The 24,152-nt window shown below is 36.5% G+C and overlaps 1 protein-coding gene across 1 annotated transcript in view; it reads right to left on the bottom strand.

Annotated features, from left to right (window-relative positions):
• The window catches only part of LOC149185710 (putative transcription factor bHLH041), a 135,927-nt gene extending 125,668 nt beyond the window's left edge, over positions 1-10,259 (bottom strand). Inside the window, exons 1-2 of the mRNA XM_089412474.1 lie at positions 10,096-10,259; positions 9,847-9,972 (exon numbers count right to left, since the gene is read on the bottom strand). Of these exons, the coding sequence (XP_089268600.1) occupies positions 9,847-9,972; positions 10,096-10,211 (242 nt within the window). The 5' untranslated portion in view covers positions 10,212-10,259. The remainder of the gene's footprint in view (positions 1-9,846; positions 9,973-10,095) is intronic.
• Positions 10,260-24,152: the final 13,893 nt, after the last annotated feature.

The raw sequence follows: 24,152 nt of genomic DNA, 5'->3' as shown, positions 1-24,152 counted from the left end.
GTACAAGGTGTTGCAAAAGATTGGTACTATGGCATACAAATTGGAGCTTCCTGCAGCTTCTCGATTGCACCCAGTTTTCCATGTTTCATGTTTAAAGAAGGTTATAGGTGACAAGCTCCCAATTCAAACAATATTGCCAGAACTTGACGAGGAAGGAAAAATTATATTGGAACCGGAAGCAGTCACAGAAACAAGAACTCGACAGCTACGAAATCGATCAATTTCAGAGTATCTTATCAAGTGGAAGAACTTATCCGCTGAAGATTCCACATGGGAGGATGAGAATTTTATGCAGAAGTATCCAGAACTACTCAAGCGTTGAGGAAAACACTTTTTTGAAGGAGAGGGGCATGTTGGGTCCCTATAATACTAGTGATTACCCCATTACTATTGTAGTTATACCCCTTATTTATATTGTTGTGCCCCTATTACCCCCATATTGTTATTTCTGTGCCCCATAGAATCCCTCTATTGTTATTTTTGTGGCTTTATATTATTATTGTTAGGTCGGCTGGATTATATTGTGACTCCTTAGACTCCTATATATAGAAAGGAGGTTTTGTCATTTGTATCATCCAAGAATTGTTCATTTATGTAATGTAAAGGAGGTTGCCCCCTCGAAGAGGCTGAATTCTAAGGCGTTGATCTATCTTTTCTATCTTTTCTTGAGCTGGTTTCATAAGAGTTTGTGTCTAAGCAGAAGAATGGTCGGAGATCAAAATGGTGGAAAGGGGACTAATGAGAAATAGTGCATAAGAACCATTGGATTAGGCAGGTGGAAAGAGAATGAACGACTGAGATCGGATCATAGGAGGGTACGTAGGGAGATGGATGAACATCGTCAACTGACAGGATGGATGGCTGAGATTATATTGTGAAGTCAATCAGCAGATAGATGGTGGAGATTACGGGCAAAAGGAACATGTAGAAATGGTATTAGGTGAAGCGACAACTATCATATCAGGAGACAGATCCACGACGGAGATGGAAGCAGGCAAAAGAAAACATTCGAAAATGAGATAGCATGTTTAGAGTGCGGTAAGCGGAATATCACGTGCCCTCAAAATTGTAAGATGTTTTGTAGAATTTTACATGATTAGCTTCCCCGTCCAACTCGTAGCATGGGGAAACTACTCATATCACATGCCCTCGGCTAGAGCGGGTGTGCAATAATCGTCAGATCAACTGAGGCAAATCAACGACGGGGATTTAAAGGGAAAAAATTCAAATGCAAAAAGGAATTTAACATGAATTTAACAGCTTCTGCTCAGGCATTTTGTGCTGAAGGGGAATGCCATGGGAATGTGAGTGAGGTCTGAATGACAGAAAGAGAGTGAATCGAGCTGATGACTATTAAAGGGTCAGAGTGACAATGAACTCAGTGACTGTGTTTAAACGAAAAACCCTTTGTGAAAACCAAAACCCTGTGTTTTTGGGGTTGCTGTAGGGTTTCTTCCTCACATCATGGTCCCAAAGGGAGGAGGTGAGGCCAAGACACCTGTGAGCAACCTTGTGGATAATTTCTTTACTACCAGGCTAATTGAAAGCATGAATGGAGCAAACTAAATCACAACTAATCTGTTCTGCACTATTATAATGAGATTGCAGGTATTCAAGAAAATGAACAGAAAACAGGAAGTTGCTTAATTACATGAACAGGAAAACCATAAATCTGTGTTGAACCATTGTAATGAAAATGCATCTATTTAACCAAATGAACAATCAAACCATGCATCTATGCTACTGCTGCAATGGAAATGAATTCCTTAAGTAAATCAATAGAAAACAGGAATCTTAGCTAGGATAGCAATACAATAAATAAGAGATTTGGTTGCTAGGGTTGGGCCCTAACCGAGATTCATCCCTCTGAGTTAACTCAGTGCTGGCTCAAATCAAAACTCATCTTCATTATAAAAGAATTGTGTTACATCAAGCTATTACAAAGCAGAGCTCCATAGTAAAAGTTCGAATCCTGACTAGCTGACTGACTACTGGTTAACTGATTAAAAAACCCAAGGTCCTAAGCCTCTCTATTTATACATATGAAGTCTCAACGACTTCCCTCAAAATTAGGGAAGTAAAACTCCCAACTTAATGGTAACTTGTCCTTTCACTTTCACTAGCTCGGCTGCCTTCTAGTAGGGACGCTGATTGTACTTCCACTTGCTTGGTTGTCTTTTAGTACTCCTCATTTGGTTGTTTGTACTTTTAGCTAATGGAGGGATATTCAAATGGATGGGCAGTAAATGAAGAGGATTTACCTCCTGTAACTCCTCTCCCTTATCCCATCTGAGTTTTTACCAAGGCATTTTAACATAGTTCCTTTCCTTTTACCTTTTATCCCTGCATTTCCCTCGCTTTTATCCTTTATTCCTACATTACATGCACATTAGACCACAAAGAAACATATCCAACTCTAACTCATCTCATAAGTAAAATATAATCAAAAGTATGCAATAAGTTGTGAGAATAGTTGGTTTGACTAAGCTAGAGGTGAATTAAGGGCAATTAAGGCCCATATAATTACTCAATGATGAGACTCATCATCACCCCCTACTGAAAGTGTTGCTCATCCTCTGAGAAACTTAGTGGATCCGATAGCCTCTTTGACATCTCATGCTTCTGGTGTGGTCTTTTCTTTTGGTTTATAGCAACTTGCTTTCCTTTCTCCTTCTACCCACTAGTATTCTCTGATCTTCAAGCTATGTGGCAATGTTTTCCATCTTTTTTAGCAGGCATGTATATTATCATTCCTTAGCAGCCTAAATATATCCTCAAAATGTGTACTTGCTTTCCCTTGGGCAACAAGATATTTAAGTGTCAGTTGAGGATCATTTGCAATGAGATTATGGGTGTTGATTAGGCTCATGGGATTTGATTGTTTAGCTGCTTCTTTGTCCCTGAAGCCACTTAGCTCTTTTGTTTCTTGCTACTCTTTCTTTTTTTTTTCACTGCCTTCTTTCTCTTCTATTTAAGCATCATGTTCCTTTGTGTTCTTCTTCATCATGTCCCTCTATATTAGTTTCTTCTTTATCCATCTCATTCCCATCTAGATCTGTATTTGCTTTTCCTTGTTTTGTCTCCTCCTCACTAACAGAGGGACTAACACCATAGATGAAGGTTTTGATGTCATCCTCTACTGGTAAGTCATTGAAGACTGCCCATGTTATAGGGATCCTGAGGTTTTGGAGGTCATATCCTTTCTTTTAGAGGAAATTGGCCACCTTTTTAATGACAAACCAACTACCTCTTCACGTTTACAACCTTTGATCAAATGATGCAGATGAGTGAATGAGGAGGATACTTACATGTGGCCTTAATGCCATGCTGCAAGTGTTAAAGATCAAAGGTGTTGCTGATGGTCATTCTTCTTCCCCCTCTGCTGTCTTCTGATGGTGTTTGTGACTATAGATCTGATGTTGTTGCTGCTATGTAGTCATCTTTTTACCTACCCTGTTGTCTGTTGATGGTGTTTGTGAGGATGCTGCAATGGATGGACATAGGGAGTAGGAGTGTGTGTGGATGCAGGGATGATGGTCAAGGATAAGGTGATTCTGTAGAAAACACAATCTTCACTTCGATTGAATCAATGAAGTGAAAAACAATTGAACTGATGGAGGGTGCATGGTAAGGAGTCGAGGCAATGAGTACATGTGAGGCAGGGTTCCCTTTTGATCTTCTCTTTTCTCCTTGATTCATCTACCTACAAAACAATTACTTTTTTCCTTTCTTTTTTTTTCTCTTTTATTATTATATTTTTCGAAAACACCTAGGCTGCCTTAGAGAGGTTTTCACCCTAGGTATTTGCCATGGGCGCCTCAAGGAAGGTTTTAACCCAGTGATCTTCTTTTTCTTTCCATTTTTCTCATCCTTGGGCTGCCTCATGGAGGTTCTCACCTAAATCCTTATTCTTTCTATTTCTTTTCTTTTTTTAGTGACCTGATGAGGGAGGATCCGAAACTTGCTCCACCATCATCACTGTAATATTGATGCTATCAATGAATTCTTGTTTAGATGAAGGGCTCTTGTACATTTTCAGTTTGTGTCCATTAACTAGTAATGGAATGGCTTCATCATCTATAGTTCTGATCTGCACTGAACCATTGTTATGGCATCTTTCCACCACATATGGTCCGAGCCATCTTGTTCTTAGCTTGCTCTTGAAGTCTTTGTACCTTGAATCATATAATAATGCCCAGTCTCCTTATTGAAATAACTTCTTCTTGATATGTCTGTCATGCCAAATATTTCTCTGTATGGAGGAGGGCTTGCATTCTAAATTCATCTGGGCCATTCAAATGGAACAACCTTTCTTTTTGTGCATGACTGAGATCTAAATATAGTTGGGATGCGATCCTCAATGTGTTATATTCAAATTCAATAGACAACAAAGCCTTTTTTCCATAAACCAGCTCATATGGTGTAAATCCAGTGGTGGTCTTCCATGTTGTATTATAGGCCTAGGTGGCTTCAACTAGTCTCTCAGCCCAGTCCTTTCTACTACTGTTCACTACCTTGGTCAGGATGTTCTCCAGCACTCTATTGGTCACCTCCACTTTCCCATTAGCTTGTGGATGATAAGGAGTGGAGGTCTTATGCTTGATCTTGTGATGCTTGAGCAGTTCTTCAATCATGCCAGATGTGAACTGGTTGCCTTGGTCTGTGACTAGTTCTCTAAGGTACCCAAATTTGTAGAGTATATTTTCCCTTAGGAACTCAGCCACCTTTTATTTTGTTGCTGCCTTGATTTCTTTGGTTTCTTCCCACTTAGTCAAATAATTAATGCACACAATGATGTGTTGTTTTGTCCTTGAATGAGGGTTGATATGCCCAATGAAGTTCATGCCCCACTTGTCAAATGGTTCGAAAGTCACTTGAGGTTGTAGGGGCATTTCATCTCTTGGAGTCGGCTTTCCCATCCTCTGGCACCAATCACGCTGACTAACATACTTCTTGACATCCTAATGAAGAGTAGGCCAATAATAGCCTGCTTGCAACACCTTGAATGTTGTCCTTTTTGCTGCAAGGTGACCTCCACAAGGCCCATCATGACAGATCAAAAGGATGTCAAAGACTTCCTCTTCCCTTACACATATTCTTACGATTTGATGTGGCCCAAGTTTGAACGGATTGCCCCCAATCCAGGTAAAGGGGTCACTTTTCCTAATTATCTTTCCTTTTTCTCTCGAGGACAGGTTTGGTGGGAATTGTGCTGACACCAGATAGTTTGTTATATCAGCAAACCATGGGGAGAGCACTAAAATAGAAAACAAATGCTCATCTGGGAACTGATCATCCACCATTCCTTCTTCACCTACAGGTAGATTCATTATAGACAGAAAGTTAGCGACAACATTTTCCTTACCAGGCTTACCAATTATAGTTAGATCAAAATGTTGTAATAAAAGTAACCATCTTATGATTCTAGTGTTTACATCTGGTTTGTTCATCAAATATTTAATGGCAGCATGATCAGTATGCACAAATGTCTGATAGTCTGTAATGTAATGCCTAAACTTGTTCAATCAATGCACAACAGGCAGGAATTCTTTTTCTGTCACAGTACAGTTTAGTTCAGCCTTTGACAGGTTTTTACTGGTAAAGTAGATGGAATAAGGCAATTTCTCTTCTACCTGTCCTAAGGTTGCTCCTATGGCTTTATGTGAGGCATCAACATGAATGTGAAAAGGGAGGGCCCAGTTTGGGCCTCTAAGGATTGGTGCAGTGGTTACCTTACCCTTTAGAATGTCTAGGGCCTCTTGACAGCTCTTTGACCATATAAATTCAAAATCTTTGATCAATAATCCAAACAAAGGAGAGGCTAACTTGCTGAAGTATTTTATGAATCTTCTGTAATATCCAGCTAGCCCTAAGAAACTCCTAACATATCTCTGCTTTTGTGGAGGTGGGACCCTTTGAATGATTGCTACTTTGTTTGGGTCCACCTGCAGTCCTTGCTAAGATATTGAGTGACCTAGCATAGTCCCTTCAGTCATTAAGAATTCACATTTTTCTGGACTAAGAGATAGGTTTATCTCAATGCATCTACGTAATACTTTGCCCAAGTTAGTCAGGGCCTCTTGGAAATCACAGCCATAATGTGTTAAATCATCCATGTAGATTTCTAGAGTGTCATGAACTAATTCAGCAAAGGTACTCAGGACTGCTCTCTGGAAAGTGGCGGGAGCATTGTACAGGCCAAAAGGAAGGACCCTATAGGCAAAAGTACCCCAAGGACAGGTGAAAGTGCTCTTATCTTGGTCTTTTGGGCAAATTTGGATCTGGTTGTACCCACTTAATCCATCTAGGAAAGAAAAGCACTTCTTCCCTGCGAGACCATCTAACACTTGGTCAATGAAGGGTAAGGTAAAATCATCCTTCTTGGTGGGTTTGTTCAAATCCCTATAATCGACACAAATCCTCCACTTCCTATTTTTCTTGGGAACTAACACTAAAGGAAAGACCCACTCACTATCTCAGATAGGGTAAATGAACCCTTCATCTAACAGTTTCTGCAGTTCTAGAGTGTCATGAACTAATTCAGCAAAGATACTGAGGACTGCTCTCTGGAAAGTGGCAGGAGCATTGCACAGGCCAAAAGGAACGACCCTATAGGCAAAAGTACCCCAAGGACACGTGAAAGTGGTTTTATCTTGGTCTTTTGGGCAAATTTGGATCTGGTTGTACCCACTTAATTCATCTAGGAAAGAAAACAACTTCTTCCCTGCTAGACCATCTACCACTAGGTCAATGAACGGTAAGGTAAAATCATCCTTCTTGGTGGCTTTGTTCAAATCCCTATAATCAACACAAATCCTCCACTTCCCATTTTTCATGGGAACTAACACTAAAGGAGAGACCCACTCACTGTCAAAGATAGGGTAAATGAACCCTTCATGTAACAGTTTCTGCACCTAATTCTCTCTTTTCAACAAGTCTCCATACTTGCCTTTGATATTTCAACAAGCTTTTCTCCTTAAGCTTAGCCTATTGATACCTTACCTTAACAAGAAATCTCCTTGAGCTTGATCTATGGTTCTCTGCCTTGGAACCATCTATTGAGAAACTCTTTCTCTCCTCTTTGCTTCCACAACTTAAATCCACTTTTCTCGAGAACACAACTAGTTCTTTGTTACAGATCCTCTTTGTTGTCTTTGCTGCTAACACCCTTTTTGTCTGCAACCTGAAATCTATGAACAAAATCCTCAAAACCAAAGTTAAAAATAAAAACATAACATATCACCATCAAGATCTTTGTATGATCTTGTTCCACCATTCATTTGCACTTTGAATGGACTATTTCTTGTTCATTTTCTTTGTAAATTCTCCTTAAGAGTATCAATTACTTCCCAATATTTTGCCACACATTATTTCTGTGTGCCTGTTGCCTGTCAGATTTAAAATCTGATACTTTCTTCCTGTGTAATATCTTTAACAAATGCACACAAAGCACACTAGCTCTGTTGTCCTGCTTTGTTCTTTCAGTCTTTATTGATCTCCTCTTTCTGCAATCACAATTGTATCTACATATACAACTTCAAGAGCATAACTCTATTCTAGTTTTCCCCAAAGAGATTTTACGTGCTCTGATACCAAAATGATGACCTACCAGGTCTATATTTCACAATCGATAGCCTTAAGACACTAAGACTACACTACAAGTCTTAACAAAGAGACTTCAACAATTCCTATCTCTCATTGTTTCATTAAACTTACCTCATATCAATATACATAAAAAAGGAAGGATTGGTTTTTCAGAGTTCACCAAGAGTAGCGCTTCTGAGTGGGGATGGAAAACTCAAGTTTTGGAGGCCTTCCCTTGGGTACTTGTCGAGTTTTATGGCTCATTGGAAAGTAGACACGTGGGGCCACTTGACCTTGTTTCCAGAATTCAAAATGGACTCCTAAAAGTTGATAAAAAAACAACCCTGAACTGGCGCAACCTTTCTGTCTCATGCGCAACCATTCTGTTGCAGATGCAACCCACGGTGTGACCTTTGTGTCTAATGCGCAACCCTTTTTCTCCAGGCGCGACCCATCTATTTTTCTGGCATGACCCTTTCTCAACGCATTCATAATTCTCTGTCATTCATCCTTTGCCCTGCTAGATCATGATTTCCTTTGGCGTGTTGTCTGTTGTCACAGATTCCTTATTGATTACCATGAGATCCTTTCCCTTGATCTCATCGAGTTCACATAGCCAATATTGACTTCATGAAAGTTACTCGATACAAAGAGTAACTTTGTAAATTCTCATTCATAACTGAATGTAGCTTCAACCTTTGATTTGAGAATTATGGTGTTAGGTATAAACATACTATCTTATTTCATCACTAACCATGAGATCTTCGCTCTCTTTCAAACAAATAATAACTGGGCAATATTTTGATATCGCTGAGTAGAGTTTTACTTCAAATCCAAATGGAGTAGTCACTAGGCATCAATTTCGACCCCAACATCTAATATTTGAGCTCGCTTCTTTAAAGCTTTCGAGTTTAATGTTAGATGGCACTTCCTTCTTCCTAGTCCAATTACGTTTGTGACCTATATCTGTTCAATTTGAGATCACAAGATAATTGCATAATGACATCAATTAGAATATATACATATGCCTTTAAATATCTGCACTCCAGGGAAAAGTTGACAGAAAATCACACTCAGAAACATTTGTTATTGTCTATCTTCTCTATGGCCTCATTTATCATGCATTTTGCCATTCTCTTTTTCCTATATAACTAACGCTTGCTCTCTACTCGCACTCCTCTCTGCCTCCTCTCTACATGCCCTCTCAGGCTTACAATTATAGGAATAATTACATAGTTATGGATCATTTTGGTTCCTAGTTCTTCTCCATAGATCTCTCAAGTAGTCCCTAAAATCTCTTGAGGATCTCAACAGCAGTTCTATATCTAAATTCTGTCTTTATGACCAGATTATAAAAAATCTGTCAGTCCACTTTTAACTCAACTAATTCTCTATTCTAGGATCTCCTACTCTCCAAGATTTTTATGAGATCTTCACAAGCTTAATAATCTCTCATATTCTCACATAATTGAGAATATTTACATTTAAAACCTCACAGACATATTTCTCACTCAAATTATTAAATATATACAAAATTTCCTATTAAGAAATCAAAAACATCAGATCCCCTAAATCAACCAAATATACAATAATTTTCCTGAGCTGCATCGCAAACCCTTGAAAACATCATGATAGACTGGAGCGTAAAACAAATTTCCAAATATTGTAGGAAAATATACGCGTATATTTAATTTATCAAAATTATCATAAATAACTTCTTTAAAGCATATAAGTAAAGTTATAAAATAAATCAAATGAATTAATTATAAATGAAAATTATGGCCTGCAAACAATGAAAAAAATACTAACGGCATCTCTACGAAAATAAATGAAAATATTCAATTATAAATTGTTTCTGCAAAGACTGGTGTTACTAATTGTGGGTTACTCAAGACAACCTCGAAAGTGCTCCATGGATACAGGTCCACAAAGTACAGGTTTTGCAATTCCACAACTCGATTGTGTATTGTTAATCAAAATCTTTGGACACATAATGGCGTTAATGATGGGCAGGTGATAATTATTAATCAGCACAGTGAATAAACTTTTTGAAATATTACTGCAGGGACAGAGAAAAGGTTGTCCACAGTCCGCAATAGAAGAAAGAAGCAAGCATGTAATGTATAGTATAAGAGGATGCCTCTGCTTTGTATCCCTGAATACTCTTTAAAAAATCCGAATTTAAAATTGATATATTCTAATAGGTTGCAACTTTTCGAATCTGTACTATAAATGGGTATTCTGAGTATGGGTTAAACTTACCCAGTATCCACAGCGCCAAATCGACAAAGCTTGTATAATTTGAAAAGGGTTTGACCTACACTTTCGGCCCTCCAGGATCCAGTTTCCATTTCTGGGTTAAACAGTCCGTCCTTACATTCTAAATCTCTGAAAATGAACACCATAAATTATATATAAAAGGTGATATCCCTAATGCTTAAATTCAAATGATATTCATGACAGAAAAACAAAGAAAAAAATCCTCATGAGAATAGGGGGAAAGAAATTTACGGTGCGTATTGAGCCAACGACCACAGCGCAATATAAGTCCAGCCTAAAGTTATAACTATGCATCTCATTATTTCTCGCAGGGACTGGCTGTCCAAGTAGAAAATGAAGTCCATCATCTCGATAACTCACAACTCGAGGAAAAGCAAGTTGGTGATGTCTTGAGATTTAATAGATGGGTTTAGGGTTTGATATTCCGGCAGGCGAAAGTAGTTTCATGGTTGTTGGTGGAAAATCATCGTTAACCTGTGGGGTCCTTTGAATCTGAATTGAAAATCATCGTTAACCTGTGGGGTCCTTTGAATCTGAATTGAAGGCCTTCGTTTGATTCGCTTCAAGGTAGCAGTAGCCGCCGCCTTGACCGAAAGGTTGGAAGTCCCCACGGGAAACCGAGATTGATTCGCCGGTCAAATGGCCTTTATAAGTAGAACGTGGATTGGACTAACGAATTTAATTTAAAAGTTTGAAATCAATGTGTTTAAAGAATTATAAACAGCATCTCAAATAAGGATTCAAAGAATGTGTTTATGTTCGTTCGCTTTCCATGATTGAGATTGATTTGATTATGCTCTCTGGTTTCTGGTTTGTGGTTTTAGGGTTTGATACTCCGGCAGGCGAAAGTAGTTTCATGGTTGTTGGTGGGAAATCATCGTTAACCTGTGGGGTCCTTTGAATCTGAATTGAAGGCCTTCGTTTGATTGGCTTCAAGGTAGCAGTAGCCGCCGCCTTGACCGAAAGGTTGGAAGTCCCCGCCGCCTCCGCATCTGCTTCCGACGAGGTTGGAAGTCCCCGCCGCCTCGGCATCTGCTTCCGACGGCCCACGGGAAACCGAGATCGATTCGCCGGTCAAATGGCCTTTATAATTACAACGTGGATTGGACTAACGAATTTAATTTAAAAGGTTGAAATCAATGTGTTCAAAGATTCTTAAACGGCATCTCAAAAAAGAACTCTATGTTTATGTTCGTTCGCTTTCCATGATTGAGATTGATTTGATTATGCTCTCTGGTTTCTGGTTTGTGGTTTTTATGTTCACTCGAAAAAAATACAATTGCAAATTTTACAGTTATATTAATAAATAAATAAATTTAATGAAATAATGTATTTGATTTTTCATTTTGTTATAATTTTATCTTGTTGATTGAATTCGTTTGCATAGTTAGTTGTTAACACTACATATTTTTGGAAAGATATTTTTAATATTTCTTAGTCTTAAATATCTGTGGAAGTTATTAGTCCAAATATTTTTAGAAAAATAGAGCAATGCCTTATAAGCTTCTAATTAGTTTTCATTCATATCTATATTGGTGAGTCTAATATGCTATCAAATCAAGCTTAAGCTTTTTCACAAAACGCAGAGCAAATCATAAAGGAGATATAAGCGTGTGAGTGCCACATAAAAATCTGAGACCCTGAGTCACACATCTGTGAATGGCCAAAGAAAAACAATTCCTCGAATAAGCGTGATAGTGATAAATACAGTGATTATTGAGCCGCTCGATGAGCTAAAGTAGCATGGATTGCTTTCACAACCTCTCTTTGTCGAAATCTAAAAACTAAGATATAAGGTTTCAGAAAGGGTAAAAAAAAATCAAAATTCACAACAAAAGTGATCAATTGCAGAGTTACGGGGTGTAGAGGGCATGGTAATCCAATATCAATCGATTATAGAATTTCTTCTCTATTAGAGAGTCAAGTTTCTCCGCATTTTTTCCATCCATGTAAATTTGACTTGTACAGATACCACTATAAATATTAGCAAGTATTCAAAGGTTCCAGGTTTGAAGGTTTTTTATAGATCATTTAAGGTACTAAATTTGATAACCCATCATATTGAAGGTTATTATTGGTTATTTGTTTCTAGTTTTAAGTAGCAACATTGCAAAAGTTTCATAAATATGGATTTTGTGTGAATTTTCCTTATTTTTAAAAGTGAATTTTGGTATTATGTAAATAAAAAAATGGCTTCTTCAAGTAATATAGGCAAACCTAAGGATCAATTCTTGTTTTCAAGAAATATGAGTTGTGATATGTGAGAATGAAGACCTCTTGCAAGTACAAGAACGTTGTGATCCAATGGAGAATGACTTTGTAGAGCTAGATCAAGTAACTTTATAGGACATGTTTAATGTCCAAAAAATCAACTTGCAGAAATTAGGAAAGAGGAATAGAAGGCTAAGTTTTGACTACAAATTTTAGTATATGACTCAATTTTTTCAAAGATAATGGGAACATCTGGTGCAAATCAAGCCTATAATATGTTGAGGTTAGTACATCGGGGTAATGGCAAAGTGAAATCATTGAAGCTTCAAACCTTCAGGAGAGAGTTTGAAACATTGAAGATAAAGGAGGTAGAGAATATTAACCAATTCATTACTAGAGTGATGAGAGCTGTGAAATAGCTTAGGACTCATGGAGATATGATTGAAGATAAAAAAAAAAAATTTGAAAAGGTTCTCAAAAGCCTATTTAAGAATTTTTAGGGTTTTTTCATTTCCAAAGGAGTCCAAAGATTTATCCAAACTCACAATAGAAGAACTTATGGGATCTCTTTTTTCTCATGAATCAAGAATGATCATGAAAGAAAATCCCTTAGAACATGCCTTCAAGACTCAAGCATACATTGGTAGAGGAAAAGGTAGAGGAAGTAGAAGAAAAGGTTAGAGAAGCATAGGTAATTATTGATAATAACGCAAAATGGAGAACTGCACCAAAAAAAATAATAAGACATTTAAATTAGCCTAGTCATTCCTAGAATCAAATGGGGAGAGGAGAAACATGGATAGGCAAGTCCCATGTACAATGTTATTACTGCAAATGTTGATTTTCCCACGACACTTAAGAATCAAGTTTTTGTCTAAGATAACGATCACAAACACACTTAAATGCCACAGCCCAACACTTTACATAGTGGAAAACATATAGTAGTGAACCAACTCAGTGCACAAGGCAATTTTAAGACAAAAATTGTTATATTACAATATTGAATACAACAAACACAAGGCTCTTGTATGAGGGATCATGGCCCTTATATACATCCCTAATACAATGAAAACTAGGGCTTGGAGTCAACAACCTATGACTACTAATATATCCCTGAACAAAGTACACTCGACTTACTTGCTGATGTAACGTTTCCACAACCATTTCAATCCACGTGCCTTGAACACATCTTAGAGGTCCTTTTCCTCCTCTTTTGTTTCTCACAAGACTTCTGAAACTTCAAAATGCTTGCATATTCAACCGTCAATACTGCCTCTATCAAACCTCCTCCTGCTCCAAGGGTGACTGATCATAGGCTTACACAAACTGCCCTATAGCTGCTTTCCTACTCCACCAAGATAGTTAACTCATGTTGTCTTCAACTCTTCTCACTTCTTGTCTTTCTAATTCTCCAAAGATGACCAGACATAGGGCTTGATCAAGCTTCCCTCACATAGAGACAAGTGTGCTTCTTTGTCACCTCTTAGGGCTTACCAAATAGCCCACTCACAGCTCCTTAACACCACTTAAGGAAGACTGAACTAGGGCATCAAAGAATTTTTGTCCTAAACCCTTTAGGACAAAATTCACCACATACTCCAACCAAACACTTCTTCTCCTTGTATACATTACTACTCATCCTCCTAACAACTCAGTTTTGCGGAGAAACACTTTAGTCCTCAACATAGTTCAAACTATCCCTTATTCTATGCATTACTTCTGAAACTCGGCCCTCATTCCTCCATTACCACAACCCATAATTTAACTTATATGAACCTTATTTTCTTCGTTGTCCTCTACTTCAACTCAACCCTTATTCAACAACAAGAATATCCTCTTGGCATCATGCACAGAGAGTATTTGCCTTCATGAACAAAGGTATGGATACTCGTGCCTAACACATATTTGAACACAAAGAATTTCAGATCCTATTCCAGAGATACTCCACAGATCGTATGCATAAAAATTTACGATAAAACCTTCACAAAATCAAGACCACCCTCCCTCCTTCGACCTGTACTAGAACATGAGATGAAAGTGTTGGCCCTCAGTTTTGGTCTATTTTTGCTTAAGAAAAATTACTTAATCCTTATATTTTTCATCCATTTTCCATCACATCCATCTCATTTTGATGTATTTTATGCATATTCAGGTGTTTAATTTTAATTTTGCAATTTCTAGAAGTTTTTATGAAAATTGAGTTTCAAGTGCAATTTTGGACTGAATCAGAAATTCTCGTAATAGTTATGTGGATGCCATGTTTGCAGGACACTTGGGCTCGAGTTTGATGCATGGATGGACAGCTTGGGAACTAGGACTAAGCTAACTCCACTTGGTTCGGCCAGAACAAGCTTTATTAGGCCCGGTCAAGGCTGGTCAAACATGACTAGTCACCAAAAAATCCCTAGGAAATAGGGCAGTTTTGAGATTTTATGGGATTGAACATATTTCTTGGGATGAATTGGATGAGTTCGACTTAGATAGGTGGATATGAGTAGATATGAGTGTTAGAGATAATATAGATCAGTTTGTTTCATTAAACCTCTATTTAAAGCCAAGACTTTGATGGCTTTTGTAATGGAATTTGTATGTAACTTTTGTATAATTGGAGTTGGGAGCTAATTTGAAAAACTTGTTTCATTCCAATTTTTTGTTCATGCTTTGTTGATCTACTGAAGTTGTTGTAGCTGAGATTTCTTTAAGTGTGCAAGGCAAGGGTGGAGGGCCCCCACACCAAGCTAAGTACACTTCTTGGTTCAATTTTCATAGTTTTCATAGACTAGTTTTTGTTTCAAATGTATTTAGATGTGTGATGATTGTTGAATGAATATTGGTTTAATTCTAATCTACATATGAAGGAACACACACGAATTTAAATTCCCCTTCTATTTGATCTTGAACTAAAACTTAATTTCATTCTCCTTTTCTTATTTGAAGTTATTTATGCATTTCTGGTTTGAAGCAATGGTGATTGTGATATAGTAGGATTGTGAAGGAGGACAATCTGGACCTCCTTAGTTAGGAGCCTCTTCTTTTACATCTTCTGCATCATAAACCATTGTTAATTAGTGCTCTTAGATTTATTTTCATGAAAGTAGTATTGTAGGGAAGGACAACCTGGTTCTCCTAAGTTAGGAACCTCTTCCCTCACATATTACATAAGTGAATTAGAAATTGTTAAAATAGGTTTATATTTGTAATATGTACTTCTTTAATTTTTCAAATTTTATCTTCTAAACTTGATTATATCTGATGTCCATATACAGTGGATTTGCCTCCAAGTTTTACAAACCCGGATTGATAATTAAATACTTGTGTTAATTTAGTCAATAAATTAGCCCAACATTTTGGCGCCGTTGCCGGGGAGGCAATTATCAGCATAGTCAAATAGAAGATAAACAAAAACACTAAAAATTTAGTTAAGATACAATTCTCTTAGTTATGTTTCTTTATGCCTAGAAATAGAGATCCTAAAATTAGGTTTCCACAACAAAACCCCCCAACAAAAACATAAAATCAAAAAAAAAAAAACTACAAAATCCATTTGCAAGACAAGATCTAAAAAATGATGTTAAAGAATAGGCTACAACACTACTCCATTATTCAACATTCTTTCTCATCAAATCTTTATGATCAGATAAATTTTCATGTCCAAACATTCATTAAAGTATATTTTCCAAATTTGGATATGAGTTTACTTATGATCTTGTTACGAAAATGGATGCACTGGAAATTCTCTTATACTTGAGAGAATGAATTATTTTTCTAAAATAGAATAGGATAGGATAGAATAAATAAACAAGTAGAATGAATTCACAATAAGACTTCCATAATAAATTTGTTTCAAACAATTTCTTCAAATCATTGTTCAATATTCATTTGAAAGGACTACATGGAAAAATGCAGTAAGAACAAGCCTATTTTGGGTAACCATATAGGATCATTTTGAAATCATGTTTTATTTTACATATCTCTTGAAATCTAGTTTTGGAATCCATTTTGAAGTTTTCAACTTATATCACAAATAAAAATGTGATCAAGATCAAAACTAGGTCTCAAGTGAAATGTTGAGGACAGAGTTAGTACAGCCTATATTTGAAGTGTCTAATAGAAAAAAAATTATCTGGAATTCATAGGGAAGATAGCCCTTGGAATCTAGTTTCCAAATCAATTTGAATCACTTCAATCAGATATCATATGAAAACGTTATTCTTGAAATACTAACTGCTTGTCGAAAAATCTGCAAGGTGACAATTCTAGGTCTTGACTGTTCATTAGCATATTTGAAATACCAAATCATCTTCTTTTCAAAACCTGTTTATATGGGAGATAGATATTCAAGTCTAGTTTAATACACAATTTTAATAATCCCATTTGGAGGTGAAATGAAAACGTTATGCCACATTTAGTGACTGCATGTCTTCAAAACAGTATAGTAAAACTCTGCCTCCTAGGCCTGTTCATCACCAATTTTCTGATATCAAGCCTAAGAATTTTTAAAACCTGTTTCTATTGGAAATAAAAAAATTAATATACTTTAATATCCAAGTGGAATCACATTGATCTGATCTTTATCGAAGAAGTTACACTTCAAATAATGACTGTTGGTCTAGTTAAAACTTAACAAGCAGCTCTATCAAACATGACATTCCTTATAATTTTTACCATATCATTTTAAACCATTTTGAAAACCTGTTTATACTGGAGGTAGCCATATGAATTCACTTCAACTTGGCTTTTGAATCACTCTAATTTGATATAAAACGAATATTTTGTAAACAAAATACCGCTAGGAGGTCTAGGCTGGCCACCATTCCTCAAAGGGGTAAATTAATGCATTATGTTTGTCTATCATATTTGGACTTGTTTTATAAGCAATGCTTGTAATGATTTACATGCTTATTGGAAAAAGAGAGACTATACACCTCTCTTCCTCCATCATCTAATGTTGTATTGCAGGCAAGTGCTATGTTTTTGCAGGTCATAGGAAGAATCAAGGAGTGAACTCCCTGGATGAAGTAATTTTCAAAGTAAAATTCATATTCTAGAATATGAATACAAATGTTCAAGTCAAAGCAAAGTGAAAATTCCCCTGATGTTGAGCTCATTCAATGAAACTCAAACTCTTGAAGCTTGCTCTAACATACCCTACAACATGATCGAGATCAAGGCAAAAAGACATGAAGACAATCATTAGAAGAAGCAGTCAAGTTCAGTACCATGTCAAGTCACATCAATCTTCAAAGAAGCCTTTCATATTGAATTCATATTTTGATCATCATCATTTGTTCATGATTTGAATTCATATTGTTCATCATCCATACTGTATGTTAAGCTCCATGACCAAGCATGTTGAAGTCCAGACTTACTACTACATCATGACTTCAATATAACCTATTTTCATAAGCTTTCATACTTCCCTACTCCATTACACCCCACCTCCATTCAGAAAAGGAAAAAATAAAAAATAGAAAAAGATCAAAAATAATAAAGGAGTTTGGTTGTGAAAATCCACGAAAGTGGCACAATACAAACTCGAATTCATATTGGAAAACCAACTTGCTTGGCCAATATGAATTCTCTATTTTGTTTTACCATTTCTTCAGTTTGAGTTTGTAGGAATCATCCTCCAAAATAAATAAGACTTGAGGACAAGTCTTCCCATCAGCAAGAGGGGAAGGTTCACAAAAATAAACTCAGTTGTGCAACTGAATTGACGACGGAACTTATATTGTTGGCAGTTGGGACCTGAAATATTTTTGAAATCAATTGCAGAGGGACCTAAAATGTTAGAAAAAACATGTATATATTGCATAAAATGTACATGACAAAAGGGACCTGAGTTATCATGAATCAATTACAGAGGGATCTGAACGACATCAACAATCAATGGACCAGAATCAATGAAGGATGCTAGAACAGAAGGCATAAATAAGCTCTATCTATCTATGATATTTGATCAAGACAACTTCATCCAATATTGTTAAAGAACAACAACATTCATCCAATACTACAGGGAAGTACAAGAATAGTAAGTACAAAATTTTGCTCTTGCAAATTTACATTTTTGTAGAAATTTCTAGACTTTGTTAAAATTGAGTTAATACCTGAATGCATATTTTATATTCATCACATTTTTAGCCTATGTCCATCCTACATTTACATTCTACATTTACCCTAGACCTAATCCAATGTACATATGTACATATTTTTCATTCCATAACCCTAATATGCCATTATCCTTATATTCTACATTCCCTTCATATATTCCATATTCATAACCCTAACCCTAAGTATTTTTTCCATAAAGCAAAATGGATCAAAGTGAGGATTTAAAAAGTTGAACCTGCACAAACAAAGCAAGCATTAGTCCTATGGAAACAATTTTAAACATGACCTAAAAATGGTCATTTTAAAATTATGAGAAATATTTCAAAAAGGCAATACATGTGCAAAGGAAATAAGAAATGCAATATTTCATAAGGAAATATATGCATATAACAAATAAAAAATATATGTTGCACATATGCGTTATATTAAAACATATTAAACCATTTGCATATAACAAATATATGATGCACATATGCGTGATATTGAAACACATTGAAAGGCACAACAGTTTTTGAATTCATTTAAAGCTTGCATGAAATGATATTAGGCGGGGGATATGATTCAAACAAGTTTGCAAACCGAGTACGTGATAATGTATATATGATAGTCACGGCATAATAAGTCGGTATGCAGGATGTCAAGCCATGATAGAACAGAAGGACGATTTCAAATAAATCAAGTATGAATCCCGGATGGTGTCAAAAACACAATGAAAATAATTAAGCACAGTTCCATTCAGCAGATCGATATATGCACGGCTTACCAGTATAGGAAATGGGTCAAAAACGTTTTTGGAAAGTATGATCAAGCAATGTGAAGTATCGTATAGGAAATGGGTCAAAATGCTTTTTAAAAAAACATAGAAAAAAACCACGTTGCATTTCGGTCAGAGCACAACCAAACAGTAGCATGGTCAACACGTTTTGGTAAAAAAACCCTGTGCGTTTTTAACAAGAGCTACAACTACAGTAAACAGGTAAAAATGTTTTGACATGAACCCTGTGCGTATTAAAAACTCTGCCATTTTTGCCATCATAGCCATTGAGAGGCTCAGGAAATCGAAAGAACAAATGGTTTTACAGAAAAAACGCAGAGAGACATGCAAAGCTAAGGCGTAGAAATAAGGCAGTTCTACATAAGTTTTAACGCCGAGTTAAATTCCATAGATTGCGCAGGCGAATCAGGTAAGATTTGATGTTAAATAAATGCAACAGAGGTTCTAAGGAAAACACTGCCTGTCATTTAATAATCAACACACCTGTTCTTGCCACTAGTAAGCAAAACAACGATACAGGGATTTGGAGCGCCATTTAACAATCCTCAGAACTCGCCAATAGCAGGTAAACGCCAAAACTACACCATTGATTCCAGAAGTTAATAAATACAAGTGTTAGATGAACAATAATATTAATGAATAAACGGCTACGTGATAAGGCAACACGATTCACCGGTGTAGTTACATAAATCATGGCACGAAAATTATGCAAAACTATGTGGTATTTCCACCATATTTCACATGAAAAACATGTCATTCACATCTCTGTGGGATCATATGTGTATTTGGCATAGTCGAACCAAAGCTTTTGTAAACAATGACCTTGTATAGTAGAGGAGGCAGAGCATTATTGTTTAAGAGCTGAGGATGCGTTTTTAGGGTGTTGTTTCATGACATAAGGATTGTATGGCTGATGCACTTTTTTTTTCCAATTGTTACACACAGATATATATTGCACGATTTTGCTTAAGGAAGGACTATAATGTGTAAAAAAAAAAATGTATATTGTAAATTTTGGTTGCTGCAGGGGTTGTAAGAGGCCATGTTATTTGAGTCTTTTGTAGGAAATTCGTTGATTGTTTGAAGATTTGAGTTTATATGTCAGCGCGCAGAGCCAAAATAACATTGATTAAATAAAATAGTGCAGGGGTTGATACAAACCATTGAACAGTGAGCAGCAAGTTTCTTTATGATGATTAGCACAGTGCTGAAGATTAGTTATTGAATCTTGGCTTGCATGGTGAATTATACAAGGAGCAGAAGAACAATATCTTGAGATTACATTAAGATATTTTTCTTATGTATTTCCATTTCAAAGCAGAGCTCAGTTTTTTTACAAGAGGTGTTTGTTTTTTCCTACAAAGGGTAATGATTTAAAAAAGCAGTGACTTGTTGTTGCCGTGAGACAGAAATCAAACAGGCTTGCAATTTAATTGTTTTAAAAGAGCATCAGAAATAGGTAAGCAGGATACTGGAGAAAAATTTGAAGAAAAAAATTGATTGCAAATTGAATGATCATTCAATCTCAAGAATGCATTTCAATTTTGAGAAGCTACTATTTTTCATTGCTTTTTCTGGGCAAATGAAAATGAAATTTGAAAAACGAAAACATGGGTTTTCTTCAAAACGAGCCTAATTAGACTCCATGCAAACAACTTTCTCAAATTCATTTCTATTTGAGATATTTTTATGGTTCTTTTAACCCCTATTTTGCAGATTACATGGGTAAATGAGTGGCTAAATTGAAAGTGAATGCCTAGACATAAAAAAAAATTGCTTCTTTTAATGAGATGTAAGGGCAACTGGATATTGGATGCTTTGAGTAAAATTGCTGATTTGAGAGGGACATGAATCCTGTGTCGGAATGTATTGCAAAATTCAAGTTTTATTTGTCATCTAAAGCTGCTCATCCAGAATGATATATTGGTAAAGAAAGTCATCCACAAGAAAAGAGAAGAAGTACATGAAGGCATAGATATCCTTTTACAGGTAGATCAAGAGAAAGCTTCATCTTCAAAGGACAGAGCCATCGGTAGAACAACAATGGAGGTCAGCATACAGAGGCAGAAGATCAATGAGACAAAGACAAGCATGAGGACATGCTTGAAGATCAGCAAGGGGGAGATGTTGGCCCTCAGTTTTGGTCTATTTTTGCTTAAGAAAAATTACTTAATCCTTATATTTTCCATCCATTTTCCATCACATCCATCTCATTTTGATGTATTTTATGCATATTCAGGTGTTTAATTTTAATTTTGAAATTTCTAGAAGTTTTTATGAAAATTGAGTTTTAAGTGCAATTTTGGACTAAATCAGAAATTCCCGTAATAGCTATGTGGATGCCATGTTTGCAGGACACTTGGGCTCGATTTTGATGCATGGATGGACATCTTGGGAACAAGGACTAAGCTAAATCCACTTGGTTCAGCCACAATAAGCTTTATTAGGCCCGGTCAAGGCTGGTCAAACATGACTAGTCACCAGAAAATCCCTAGGAAATAGCGCAGTTTTGAGATTTTATGGGATTGACCATATTTCTTGGGATGAATTGGATGAGTTCGACTTAGATAGGTGGATATGAGTAGATATGAGTGTTAGAGATAATATAGATCAGTTTGTTTCATTAAACCTCTATTTAAAGCCAAGACTTTGATGGCTTTTGTAATGGAATTTGTATGTAACTTTTGTATAATTGGAGTTGGGAGCTAATTTGAAGAACTTGTTTCATTCCAATTTGTTGTTCATACTTGGTTGATCTATTGAATTTGTTGTAGCTGAGATTTATTTAAGTGTGCAAAGCAAGGGTGGAGGGCCCCCACACCAAGCTAAGTACACTTCTTGGTTCAATTTTCATAGTTTTCATAGACTAGTTTTTGTTTCAAATGTATTTAGATGTGTGATGATTGTTGAATGAATATTGGTTTAATTCTAATCTACATATGAAGGAACACACAGGAATTTAAGTTAAATTCCCCTTCTATTTGATCTTGAACTAAAACTGAATTTCATTCTCCTTTTCTTATTTGAAGTTATTTATGCATTTCTGGTTTGAAGCAATGGTGATTGTGATATAGTAGGATTGTGAAGGAGGACAATCTGGACCTCCTTAGTTAGGAGCCTCTTCTTTTACATCTTCTGCATCATAAACCATTGTTAATTAGTGCTCTTAGATTTATCTTCATGAAAGTAGTATTGTAGGGAAGGACAACCTGGTTCTCCTAAGTTAGGAACCTCTTCCCTCACATATTACATAAGTGAATTAGAAATTGTTAAAATAGGTTTATATTTGTAATATGTACTTCTTTAATTCTTCAAATTTTATCTTCTAAACTTGATTATATCTAATGTCCATATACAGTGGATTTTCCTCCAAGTTTTACAAACCCGGATTGATAATTAAATACTTGTGTTAATTTAGTCAATAAATTAGCCCAACAGAAGGAAAAAAAACAAGACATATTTTTCCACTCATCAAGCTCAAATATTGAGGTATGTGGCTTCCTTTAGCTTTGTCTTTTCTTGAGAATAAAATGCACTTGTGGATAATCAAATGATGTCTCATATCTTCCCTTCTTATATTATTCATGACAATAACAAATAGCCCTCAAGGGTCATGCCATATCTCTAATCCAACTTGTGTATCTTTGGTAATAACAGCAACTAACATAAGGAAATTGATTTCTTTCTTTTGATCAAGACACTTAATGGTTCCCTCAGGTCTTCATTGCTACATTAAGGGTGACATCATGCAATTAATGAACAAACAATTAATTTCTCCACTTGGTTTCATGCCCACAACTTTGTGTACAAAACCCACTACTTGGGTACATTTCTCAGAAGTCACTTTTGTGTTTCAACTTCTCCCAAACCAAACACCTTAGGGTTGTGGGAGTACCTCTCATGCTACACAAATCAACACTTCCTCTTAGTGAGGGTACTTCCAACAGTTGGAAGTATCTCGTCATCATTGTCAGTGGTACTAGCCCAATCTTTGGCATTCACTTGTGTAGCATACCCTATAGAATGAACCACATTCTCATCGGTAGTGTCTCTGCCACCAGAATATTATTGAATCTTCCTCTAATGATAGGACTCATGCCATTAATGAGCCTAGGTATTGTAGCAAGAATGATACAACTCCCGGGGCTACCAGCTTTACTTATCAACCTAGGGTTCGTACAAACTTGGAGGTGACTGTGCTATATACACAAGTAGAAGTGAAGGTACTGCATGTTGTCACTACACATCTGGCAAGAGACCATAGGGTTTCCTAGCTAGACTTCTATAGTGTCAGAAGAAGCTTTATTTTGATGGAAGGAGAGAAAAGCTAGTATAGGGGAGAGCTATTCTACTGCAGAAATGAAGAAAGCAATCATGTAATGCTTATTTCCTAAGTTCCAGAAGTAAGAACATAAAAACTTAGACTAAGGGTTAAACAATGGAAACTAGGCTAGGTCTGTGTCTAAGCGAAAGAATGGTCAGAGATCAAAATGGCGGAAAGGGGACATAATGAGAAACAATGCATCAGAACCATTGGATTAGGCGGGTGGAAAGCGAATGAACAACTGAGATCGGATCATAGGAGGGTACGTAGGTAGATGGCTGAACATCGTCAACTAACAGGATGGATGGCTAAGATTATATCGTGGAGTCAATCAGCAGATAGATGGTGGAGATTACGGGCAAAAGGAACATGCAGAAATGGTATTATGTGAAGCAACTGTCATATCAAGAGACAGACCCACGGTGGAGATGGAAGCAGGCAAAAGAAAACATGAGAAAATGAGATAGCAGGTTTAGAGTGCGGTAAGCGGAATATCGTGTGCCCTCAAAATTGTAAGCAGTTTTGTAGAAATTTGGATGATTAGCTCCCCGTCCAACACGTAGCATGGGGAAACCGCTCATATCGTGTGCCCTCAGCGAGAGCGGGTGTACGATAGCTGTCAGATCAGCCGAGGAAAATCAACGATGGGGATTTAAAGGGCAAATATTCAAACGCAAAAATGAATTTGAGCGGTGATTGGTCATTTTTGTTGTGTAAAGCGATATACTAGAAAAAATCATTTAAACATGAATTTAACAGCTTCTACTTAGGCGTTTTGTGCTGAAGGGGAATGCCATGGGAATGTCAGTGAGGTCTGAATGACAGAAAGAGAGTGAATCGAGCTGATGACTATTAAAGGGGCAGAGT

Source organism: Pinus tabuliformis, chromosome 3_1 (assembly GCF_031772625.1).
Source record: "Pinus tabuliformis cultivar Carrire ecotype Pingquan chromosome 3_1, CPIR1, whole genome shotgun sequence".
Classification (NCBI taxonomy): Eukaryota; Viridiplantae; Streptophyta; class Pinopsida; order Pinales; family Pinaceae; genus Pinus; species Pinus tabuliformis.
Note: the sequence above shows the minus strand (reverse complement) of the source record. Positions and strands in the feature narration are given on the sequence as shown.